This window comes from Canis lupus, chromosome 33, assembly GCF_011100685.1.
Source record: "Canis lupus familiaris isolate Mischka breed German Shepherd chromosome 33, alternate assembly UU_Cfam_GSD_1.0, whole genome shotgun sequence".
Lineage (NCBI taxonomy): Eukaryota > Metazoa > Chordata > Mammalia > Carnivora > Canidae > Canis > Canis lupus.
Window position 1 is genome coordinate 18,430,841 of NC_049254.1, and position 12,652 is coordinate 18,443,492.

The following is a 12,652-nucleotide window of genomic DNA, read 5'->3' on the forward strand; positions in this document are numbered from 1 at the left end:
TGGCATATGATTACAGGAAGCTTCCTAAATGGTATCCTCTGCTGTTTTGAAGTTAAAAGTAGCTATCACAACATTTATTTCACTTATTTATTTCATTCATTTATTTTGGATAAACTACTATAATATTGGTAGTTACCATTTAAATGTGGATTCTCTCTGCTCCACTAAATAGTATGTTTCTTAATGATAGTAGACATATTTTTTTTCAAAGATTTTATTTATTTATTCATGAGAGACACAGAGAGAGAGAGAGAGAGAGAGAGAGAGAGGCAGAGACACAGGCAGAGGAAGAAGCAGGCTCCATGCAGAGAGCCCGATGTGGGACTCGATCCCAGGACTCCAGGATCATGCCCTGGGCCAAAGGCAGACGCTAAACCGCTGATATAGGGATCCCCTTAGTAGACATATTCTATATTCTATTTGTAGTCCAAGTTTCTACTATCGTACCTCCAGTATAATAAATGTTCAGGAAAAGCTACCATTGATGATAATAAGGAAGTAATAAGTAATCACATTAGCACAACTTAACCAACGACAACTAAAGGAGAATCCTATATATTCTTAAAAATGTTTTATTCTACTAAACATAGAAAAGTTTGGGATTGGGCAGCCCGGGTAGCTCAGCGGTTTAGCACCGCTTTCAGCTCAGGGCATGATTCCGGGGACCCGGAATCGAGTCCCACATTGGGCTCCCTGCATGGAGCCTGCTTCTCCCTTTGCCTGTGTCTCTGCCTCTCTCTCTCTATCTCTCTCTCTGTGCCTCTCATAAATAAATAAAATCTTTAAAAAAAAAAAAAAAGGAAGAAAAGAAAAGTTTGGGATTTCCTCTAAGTACCTGGGTAGCAGTATTTTCTTCTCTAAGAAAAAGAATTTCAGCTGTAAGAGCATCAATGAGCTCTCGATGATCACCTAACATTTGTTCCAGTTGGTGCCTTGTCTCTACTTCTTTACGCAGCTGGAGCTCACTCTACAAAAAAAAAAAAAAAAAGTCAACTTGCATCAATAAAACTCTCAAAAATAAACTCCCATCAAAAGCATCGAATACTGAAAACTAAGAGTTTCTACTCAAAGCCGTCAAAGAAAATAATACTTACAAAGTATATTGTGACAGTAATGAGAATTACACATTTGTATTAAAAGCTTTATATTTCATTAAAATGAAATGCTGTGTCCTTTTCCCTTCTTTACATAGAACACAATAAACAAAATGGTATACAGAAGTAAATACAATTTTTGTAGAATAAAGTAGAGGGAAGTACATATACATATTGTTTGAATACACACAGAGTATCTCTAGAAGAATACACTCATATCTGGTAATGATAGCTGGCTACAAGGAAGCAAACCAGTTAAATGGAAATTAAGGGTAAGAATCAGAATTTTTATCTATATCCCTCTGTTTCTTTGAATTTCATACCATGTGAATGGTGATCAGCAGATGCTACTAAACCTGTAATACCTTCGGAGAGCCAAAAGTACACTTCTGGAGACTCCTAACTTAAGGGCAGAAGAAAGGTAAGACTTTAATAAGTCTGATAGTACAATAAATATTTCACTAAAAAGTAATTTTAGGAAGATAGCTCCAGAGAAATTGAAACATCTGAATTAGAGTGATGAATCAACTACTTTAATAATAAAATTTCCTTGAACATTTTTTGTTGTATTTAACAAATTTAAATATATAAAAAGTAAATAACAGTGTAAATGATTTTTGAAAGATGAAATGTATAGCTAACTCTAATTCCACAGCATTCTGAAGACTGATTATTCACTGATGAATTAAAGAAACAATTCTTGCTTCTCTTATAAATTATTTTCACAGCAACAAAAGATCTCCCACTTCAGACAAAGCCCAAGTAGCCACACGGATAATATGAAGAATTTTTCCAGTCTGTGTCTAGATTGCAGGCATGCCACTTTCCAAACTGAACCACAGTGGGAGTAGGAAACTGAGAAAAGCAAGAGTGAGGACAAACTTAACAGTACTACTGAATTTAATACTGCAAGCCATAATATCCAATGTCAGCATAAGACACAACTTAATTTATAGTAGATTTACATTACTAATTATATTTTATGAATTAAAATCAACATATTAAAATCAACATCATTTATAATTGATGATATATAAATCAGCATGTAGAGGAAAATTAAGAGGAGAAAATTTTACTGCAGATAATCTAAAACTGAGGTATTTTATACAAATCTATTTGAATTTGATGATATTTCATTTGGAAATTGCAATAAACTAAGTGTAGAGGGAAAAAAAAATTTTCTACCACCACTCTGAAGAAGAGACTCTAATAACTTCTTGCTCTTACCTCTTTAAGGTACCGAACCAGGCGACACAGGGAGCCCACCAGTGACAAAGTGAAGCCTGTAAGACCCTGACTACTCTGCAGTCCCCTGACCTCACGTCCTGTCCACCGTTCATATTCTTCCATTTCATGTTCCACCTCATTTATCATGTGTTTGAGGACATCCAGGCTGGAATTATTGCTATTTGGTAAGTCGGTAGAGGCTGTGCTAGCTGTTAATGTGTTCTTCTTTTGCTTGGAAGAAGAATGTGAATCCGGTTTTCTTTTCACTGAGAATAACAGAAGTCATTCTATTAGAAGACCAGGAAAAATTATGCCAGCAAGCTACTAGAAAAATCATTGACTGTTATTCAGTTTATAAAAGCTTTTTATAGAAATTATCACCATTTTCTCACAAAAGAATTCATACAGTTTAAATCAGGTTTACACTATCTATAATGAATGTATTAGAAGGATTTTTTATAGAGTTACATTGTTGTATTTTGAGGCATTTCTTAGATACTGTTCAACAAAGCCTTAATTAGTTGGCTCCAAATGGATGAGTTTAAGGAAAAAAACTCTATTAAGAGATTAAGCAAGCTGTATCAAGTTACGTGTTTAATAATTCATCTTTGTAAATTAAGGGACTGAACCTTTATTTAACAACTGTTTTTGCTTCCTTGAGTTCAGCACTTGTCCGACAACATAGCTTGAGTCTAGAGCTGCAGTAGATTCTTCAGATTGAACCCTGGTATGGATTCTCTTGACAGCACCAGTAGCATTCAGAGCAGCTGAAAAAATATATGTATATTTCCAAAAGACTCTCAAGTGAACAACAAAAAAAGTTTAAAGCATTTCAATTAATAGATCAATCAGTAGTATACAATTTGGTAAAGTCAGTCAAAACTCAAATAATACTCCTTTAAAAATTACTATATTTAAGAAACAACATAATAAAACAAGTCACTATTTCCTGCAAAATAAGACAATGGAGGAACAAACCTTTTTGTTCTCCTGATGGAGGGGCAGGTGATGGAGTTCCTGAAGGGGTTTGTGACTGTGCTGCTATTTTCTGCTGAATATCAGTCCACAGCTTATTAATTAACTCAGAATTATCTTCCTTTAGTTGGTGGAGAAGCCTATCAATTATGGGACAACAAGCTATTTTAGAATTAATAAATGCTCTCATTTAAACTGTTCAACTGTTTACATGTTTGACTGGTGGCACTTTTAATAATTCATAATCAAAGAAAAATATATTTTGCTTTAGCTGTTAAGACAGAAAGCTAAAATGCCAGACTTCTTAGTGTTAGAAGAAATCATTCCATCTTCCTCCCAGTTTCCTATCTACTCTGGCTCCTAATCACAGGAGCAATTTGCCCTTTCTGAAGTTTTGCAGGTATGGACCCCATTCTCCTCTCTCTCTCCCAGAGAAAGTACATGGCTTGGTCCTTTCTGGTTTCTCTCTCCTGTGAAGAAGGCCATCCTCAGAACACAGTCTCTGCTCATCCCTGAAGTAAAGTGACAGGAGCAGACTCTGCCCTGAGTCTCTGGGAGCAGGGAGAAGGAATGGGAGGAAGATCTGCATATAGGGAGTTAAAGAACTAAGCCTTTTGCTATAATCATCTTTATCATTGATAAGGCTGATATTTTAATCTCCAACACCTGATTCCCTTGTCTATTTCTCAATTGGACTGAGAGTTAAAAAAGGCAGGTAACACAAAAGCTGAAACAACCCAGATGCCCACCAACTGATGAGTGGAGAAGTAAAATGTACTACATCCATACAACCATAAAAAGGAATGAAGTGGAGATATGTGCTACAACATGGATGAATCTTGAGAACATATCAAGTGACAGACACCAGACACAAAAGACCACATACTGAATGATTCTATATATATGAAATGCCCAGAATAGGCAAATTTATAGAGACAGAAAATAGATTAACAGATTGGATAGGGCTGAAGGGCTTGGGAGGAGATGGAGTTTGGTTATTAAAGGGTATGGGGTTTCTTTTGGGTAATGAAAATGTTCTAAAATTGACTATAGGTTGTATAACTCTGCATATACTGAAATCACTGAATATTATACTTTAAATGGGTGGATTGTATATAGTATGTAAACTATAGATCAATACAGCTGTTATAAAAAAAAAAAAAAGAGGAAAGGGAAAATCTTATTTGGTGGCTCCACAAAGCTCAGCCTAAGGGAGTTGCTTTCGAGCAAATTATGGATAGCACATTGCACATTAGCTGCTACAAAATATATTTAGCAAAAAGCCTATAACACAATCCATTCATCAGATGCATCATCCAATGCATCAGAAAGAATCCTCTCTAAAACAGTGTTAGTTCAAAATCCAACCTTCAGGATAAATCCTAAGAAGAGTATTGTAATGAGATTTCCGTACAAGTTAGGAAAATCCAAACCAGTCTGAATTTACATTACTGTCTCTAATGTTTATACTTTTAAGAGTCAAGTTATGCGACAACAAGAAAAATAATACAGTGCTACGTAAGACAGGTTTAAGAACAGCCTCCCAAAAGATACAACCAAATCCCTGGAACCTATGAATGTTACCGTATCTGACTAAAAAGGGACTTTGTAGATATGATTACGTTAGGAAGAATGTTGAGATAAAGAGATTATCTAACCTTAGATTATCTGAGTGGGCCCTAAATGCAATTAAGTGCATCCTTCTAAGAGGGAAACATAAAGAGATTCTGACACACACACCAGAGGGAGAAGGTGCTGTGATGATAGAGGCAGAGACGGGAGTTACGTGAACTCAAGCCAAGAAAGGCCAGCAGCCACCAAAAGCTGGAAGAGGCAAGAAATGGATTTTCCCCTATAATACCCAGATGGAATGAGGCCCTATCAATACCTTCATTTCTGTCTAGTAAAACTGATTTCAGATTTCTGGCCTCCAGAACTGTGAGAGAATAAATTTCTGTTTTAAGTCATTAGGTTTGTGGTAATTTGTTATAGTAGCCACAGAAAACTAATATATACACTCTGGTACCTAGATATGAGGGGCTAGAGTAACAAACTATCTAAAAATGTGAAAGAAGCTCTGAAATTTGATAATGGGTGAGGATGGAAGAATTTTTTGGTTGTTATTAGAAAAAATTTAGGTGAATATTAAAAAATATATATTTAAATAGGCTATTGGTAGAAATATGGATGTCACAGACTCTTCCACTGAGAACTCAGGAGGAAGTGAGGAGCATGGTAGAGAAAGCCTCTATCGACATAAACGGAACACTGGTAGAAATATGACTATTAAAGATGAGGGCTCAGGAGAAAATGAGAAATATGTTATTGGAAACTGGAAGAAAGGCAACCCTTCTTACAAACTGGCAGAAAACTTAGCTGAGTTGTGTTGAAAAAACTTGTAAGCAATGAACGTGGGATATTTAGCTGTGGAGATTTTTCCAAACCCAGTGTTGAAGGTGAAGTGCACTTTCTTACTGCTGCTTAGAGTGAAATGCAGGAGGAAAGAGCTACATTGCGGGAAGAACTTACTAAGCCAAAGGACCCAGAACTTGATGATTTGGGAAATTTTCAGCCTGCTCAGAATGCAAAAGATGCTCAAATTAGGAGACACTGTTAGGAAAGCATGCTCTGGAGAGAAGAACAAGTGTATGGCTAGACAGTGTTTTGCTAGTCTGAAGAGATTAGGCATCTGATTCATGGATCCCCTCAATGATCTCAGCACAAACCAGCAACATAGATGGGATTATCCAAGGAAGATCTCTGGAGGGCCTCCTATCTAATGGCATACAACATACAAAGGATACCCATAAGGTCTTTTTTTTTTCCTGTCTTTTTTTTTTAAGATTTTATTCATTTATTCATGAGACACACACAAAGAGAGAGAGGCAGAGACACAGGCAGAGGGAGAAGCAGGCTCCATGCAGGGAGCCCAACATGGGACTGGATCCCGGGGCTCCAGGATCAGGCTCTGGACTGAAGGTGGTGCTAAACTGCTAAGCCACCCGGGCTGCCCCCCATAAGATCTTTTGAGAATGTTATACCAGCAGAAATAATGCTAGCTTGGACTGAAAGAGACAGAAATAGGATAAAATGAAGGACAAGTCAGATTCCCAAAATTCTACAGTCAGCCAACAGGTTGATTAAATTACTCAGCTGTAAAGATGGACTTCAAGGAAAAGGAAGAATGACTTCAAGCCAGAGCTGAAGATACAGAGGCCAAATCCACAGGTACAGAGGCTAAGGCCAGAGCCACAGGCACAAAGGATGGAGCCATGGGCCCAAAGGGTGAAGCCTTAAGCCAGAGAAGATTATTACCAGGCTTGGAAGCCTAATAGAATTTGCCCTGCTGGATTTCTTTCTTTTTTTTTTTTTTTTTTTTTTTTTTTAGATTTTATTTATTCATGAGAGACACAGAGAGAGAGGCAGAGACATAGGCAGAGGGAGATGCAGGCTCTCCATGAGGAGCCTGATGTGGGACTCCATCCCGGAACTCTGGGATCACACCTTGAGCTAAAGGCAGATGCTCAACCGCTGAGCCACCCAGGCATCCCAACCCTGCTAAGGTTTCAAAGGTACTTAGGACTGGTGACCCCTTTCTTCCTTGTATTTTCAAATGGGAATATCTATAATTATTACACTATGGTTGTTCCATCATTGCATTTTCAAAGCAGGTAATTTGTTTTCTAATTCTAAAGGATCATACGTAGAGGAATATGGCCCAGGATAGATCTTATTCAGAGCTTACCCATACCTGCTTGAGATGATAAGATTTGGTTTGGGCTGATGACATTTAGATGAGATTTTTGAACTTGAGTTCCTGCTGAGAAACTGGGGAATACTGGAATGGGGATGAATATAAATTTTGCATGTGGGCCACTGGGTGAACTGTGGTAGGACCTGAAGATACGTCCATGTTCTAAGCCCTGGACCCAATAAATGTCCAAAAGGGGTCTTTGCAGGTATGATTAAGTTAAGGATATCGGGATCTGGAGTTATCCTGGGAGGGCCCTAAATGTGATCATACATATTTTTATAAAAAGAGAGGCAAAGGGGATCCCTGGGTGGCACAGCGGTTTAGCGCCTGCCTTTGGCCCAGGGCGCGATCCTGGAGACCCGGGATCGAATCCCACGTCGGGCTTCCAGGTGCATGGAGCCTGCTTCTCCCTCTGCCTATGTCTCTGCCTCTCTCTCTCTCTGTGTGACTATCATAATAAATAATAAATAAATAAATAAATGAGGCAAAGGAAGACTTTAACATACAGAAGGGGGAAGGTGATGTGAAGATAGAGGTAGAGATTATAATGATGCAGCTGTCACAAGCCAAGGAAGACCAGCAGCCATCAAAACCTGCAAGAGGCAAAGAACAGATTCTCTAGAGCCTCTGGAGGAAGCGCAGCCTTGCCAAAAACTTGATTTTGGTCCAGTGAAACTGATTTCAGATTTCCTGCTTCCAGAACTGTGAGAGAATAAATTTGTTTTAGGTCACATGGGAACATATATTCATAGAAATTTTGAAACTAGAAGGCACCTTAGAGATCATATGTTCTACCCCTCATATTTTATAAGTGAGGAAATAAAGACCTATTTCAGATATATCTAAGTATTAAATAATCAAAGGCTTAGCCTCCAGATCCCAAGTCTAATGCATCTTCTGATACGTCATGTTTAATAGTTAACAAGTAACATTTTGAGACTTGAGGAATTCAAAAACTAGAAACCACCTATTCACACAACTAATGAGAGAAAACTAACCTTGCCTGACCAAATTTAAAAAAAAATTTTTGATTCAAATGTAAAGAATAAAAACAATTTTGCACAAGATTAGTTATATTCCAGTTCTGAAAGAAAAGATGCTTAAAAGATGATATATGTTTCCAAATGTCCTTAAGGAAATAGTGACCAGGGACACCTGGGTGGCTCAGCAGTTGAGTGTCTGCCTTCAGCTCAGGGTGTGATCCTGGAGTCCTGCGATCAAGTCCCATATCAGGCTCCCTGCATGGAGTCTGTTTCTCTCTCTGCCTATGTCTCTGCCTCTCTCTCTCTCTGTATCTCTCATGAATAAATACATAAAATCTTAAAAAAAAAAAAAAAAGGAAATAGTGACCAGCTAAATTTGAATCATTCTATACATCCTCCAAAACCCACTAGACAGAGTAACAAGAAGAGCATGAATAACACATAACACATACCCCCACACCTTCTACATTAGTGGAAGACAGAGACTACTACTAACTTCAAATTACCTACAAGTAGAAAAATACACACTAAATTCCAGCAAAGATACTTCTTGAGCTCCTGTCAGAAGCCCTAGCAGGGAGTAAAGGCAATTGAAAATGACTACACAAAGGAGAAAGCAGAGAGCCTAATGGTGACAAAATCACCTCCAGAAAAAAAAAAAAAAAAAAAAAAGTCCACTCTAAGTATGCAAATACTTAAAAAGGAAGGAAAAAACAAAACAAAACAAGAACCAAAAAACCCCAACCCTGAGCAGTCACAATACTACCAAGAAATGTGTAGAACCCAAGGTAGTAGGTCTTGGAAAGGCATCACTTCTTGATGTGAACAGGAAGAAAGAAGAGTTCTTAGGAGGCTGAGTGCTGAAGGCAAAAAGAAAAAAAAAAAAAAAGTGTATTATCTTAATATGCTTAACTAGGGAGACAAAAAAGAACTTTATTGGAGGACAAACCAACTTTCACTTGCTGATTAAAAAAAAAAAAGCATCCATTAAAATAACTGTGCTTCACTATAATTGAGAGATCTAATTCGAACTCCCAAACCTCTCCACAAAATATACAAACTAAAATAGTCTATATCCACACAAAGACAATATAACAAAATAAAAATTTAATTGAAATATTCCATCTAAAAAAATTTCTCCCCTCCCAGGATGCCAGGGTGGCTCAGTTGATTAGGTGTCTGACTTTGGCTCAGGTGATCATCTCAGAGTCCTGGAATTGAGCCCCATGATGGGCTCCAAGCTCAGGAGGGAGTCTGTTTATCCATCTCCCTCTGCCCCTTCCCCTGCTTACTCTCTTTCTCTGTCTCTCTCAAAAAAAAAAAAAAAAAAAAAAAAAAAAATCCTCCCCTCCCAAGAAAAAGCAGAAGAAAATCATAATAAAACACTTTAAATGGAATTAAATATACTTAAATAAGCATTTGGAGATACATATCTTGAATCAGAAGTTCCAAAACTAAGACCTGATATCGACAAAACCAAGGAAGAAACAAAATAAGAATTGATTGATTTCAGGAAAGAATACAAAGAAAAAGGAAAACTCAGAAATAAAGATTAAATTACAATATGTCCAATGGATAATTGTTAAATAAACAATTAATAAGGAAGATTGAAGAATTACAAAAAAATACAAAAAAGGAATAAAATAGGTTAGAAAGTACTGAAATAGAAAACAAGAAACATCACTTTTATGTATATAAAAGGAGTCTCTGAAAAAGAAAAAAAATAATGATATCAAACTAATACTGAAACTAGAACCCAGGAACACTTTCAGAAAAAAAAAAGGAAAGAAAGAAAAGAACTGTATCTATACACAAAAAAAGCGAACTATGTTAGAAAAACTGAGCTGGAAAGGTAAACTCAAAGACACAGTTTAGCAATATTTAAATTTTAAAGATAAAAAAAATAAATTTTAAATATAAAGGAAATCAATACATAAAAATGCCAAATGACTTATAAGGGCAAGAAAATTATTCTAGCATCAGACTTGTCAAAGTAACATTCATTTTTTTTAAAGATTCTATTCATTTATTTATTTAACAGAGAGAGAGAGAGAGCAAGCAAGCAAACAGGGGGGAGAGGCAGGCAGAGGGAGAGGGAGAAACAGGTTCCTTGGTGAGCAGAGAGCCCAAAGTGGGGCTCAATCCTGGGGCCCTGGGATCATGACCTGAACCAAAGGCAGACATTTAACTGACTGAGCCACCCAGGCACCCCTCAAAGCAACATTCAAAGTAAGCCAAGAGTGGAGAAGCATTGTCAAGAAAGTTAAGGAAACTAAGTATCAATCAAAGATTTTATATCCAGCCAAGCTGTCCTTCATATATCAAGGCTATAGAAAAACTCTGAAGCATTTAAGAACTCAAAGAATAGAACTCACAAACCCTACAGCATATGCTTTGTCTAAGAGATCCAAACAAAAGAGTTGTTAACTAGGGAAACATCATAAGAGAACTGATGATGAGCATTTAATATATTTAACTGTAGCTCTGAGACTAAAACAAAAATGGCAATACACAGGGAAGAATAACATGTAAATGTTTTGTGTCCTGTAAAAGCAAAAAAAAAATGAAGCTAAAAGAGAAGGTCAGAGAGAAAAAGGAAAGAATGAGAATATAGAATAAATTATTTATTGCAAAAAAAAATTATTTATTGCATAGAAAATAAGTGGAAATCAAACACACCATTTAAAGCCAATACACTTGAGAATAAAAGGTTAAAGAAAACAGGGAACTAAAAGGCTCTATAGAAGGTAGATACAAAGGCAACCAAACACAACAAAATTACAAACTTCCTAATACCAAAAGAAATTTTTAAGAGAACAGAGAAGGCATCACATGGAGAAGGAAAACTGTAATTATAGTATAATACACATAGAACAATAAAATATGACAAAGCTGTCATCAAACATATCAAGAATATTACAAGCTTACTTCACCAATTAAAAAAAAAAAAGATTTTCAAACTGGCTAAAAAGGCAAGATCCACTCTATGTTGAATACAAAAGATAGACTCAGTACACAGTCATTCAGAAAAGTTAAAATAAAAGAATGAACAAAGATGAACCAGGCAATTAGAAACAAGAAGGCAGAGGTTTCATTCCTGATATCAAAAAAGTAGAACTGAAGCCAAAAGGCATTAAATGTGACAAAGGATACTTTATAATGCTAAAGCCATAATTCATAATGAAGAAACAATACTTATGGATATCCATGTACCAAAAAGCACACCAATCACCTGTATAAGGATGGAGGTATTTAACTCCAAACAGAATCAAATATACTTAAACATCAAATGCAAAGAAAAATAGAAACACACTAACAGAGACTTTAATACACTCCTCTCAATATAAGATTGTGACAAAAATAAGTAAAGACACAGAAGTAAACATCATCAATGAAGTAATTACTATGGCTGTGCATATAGAACTTTATACCTTATTAATATAGAATAATCTTCTTCTCAAGCACACAAAAGAACATTCACTAAAATTTAATCATATATTAGGTCACAAAGAAAACATGATTAAGTTCCACAAGTGGAAATATTATAAACCACACTCTGAATGTAATAAAACTAGAAATTAAAAAAAATGAGGCTCTTCTATCTGGAAACCTTTTTTAAAAAACCTTCTATTAAACACCTCTTAGGTAAAAGAAAAGATATAAAATGAAATTACCTAATTTCTAAAATAACAAAACACTACATATTAGAATATATGTTACATATTTAATGCAGTAATGAGCATAAAATCAGAACCTTAAACTTGTTTACCAATTAAAAATAAAGTACAAAAATAAATATATTAAATTTCCAAATGAAAAAGAAAGCATAGTATAAAAAGCAAAGTAAACAAAAAGCAAGCACAAAGAAGCACATAAAGATATAAGTGAAAATTGTTAAGAAGAAATCAGAAAAACAGTAGCTCTAACTAGTAAATCAAAAGTCTGGTTCTTTGAAAATTTAATAAGATAGAAAAACCACTAACTAACCTAATTTTTAAAAGGAGGACAGGGCAGCCTGGGTGGCTCAGCAGTTTAGCGCTGCCTTCAGCCCAGGGCCTGATCCTGGAGACCCAGGATCGAGTCCCACGTCAGGCTACCTGCATGGAGCCCGATTCTCCCTCTGCCTGTGTCTCTGCCTCTCTCTCTCTGTCTCTCATGAATAAACAAAATCTTAAAAAAAAAAAGGGGGGGGGGGACAAAAAGAAATGAAGAGGGGGAGATAAACACTAAAGCAAGACATTTTTTAGAAGTATAGAGATTATTTGCACTCTATGGAAACACACTGATAAGCCTAAATTTTCCTAAGAAAATATAATTTACCAAAATTGACCTGAATAGAAACAGAAAGCTTAAATAATCCACTCTCCATAAAGAAATAAAGTTATTATGACACTTCTCCACAAAAAAAGCACCATGTTCAAATGTTTCCCAGGGGAATTCTACAAACGTTTTGAAAAACAGATGGTCCCAATACTAGAAATTGTCTTAGGACTTAAACAATTAGAAAATCTTCCAGATGTTTCTCATGAAATCAAGTATAATATTGTTACCTCAACCTGATATTGTATATTAAAAGAACTATAGATAATATCACTTATGAATATTATTGAAAACATATT

The 12,652-nt window shown here is 36.0% G+C and overlaps 1 protein-coding gene across 1 annotated transcript in view; it reads right to left on the reverse strand.

Annotated features, from left to right (window-relative positions):
- SPICE1 (spindle and centriole associated protein 1) overlaps nt 1-12,652 on the reverse strand; it is a 57,716-nt gene that overhangs the window by 20,186 nt on the left and 24,878 nt on the right. Inside the window, 4 exon segments of the mRNA XM_038582839.1 lie at nt 836-967; nt 2,322-2,587; nt 2,951-3,088; nt 3,300-3,436. Coding sequence (XP_038438767.1) covers nt 836-967; nt 2,322-2,587; nt 2,951-3,088; nt 3,300-3,436 — 673 coding nt within the window.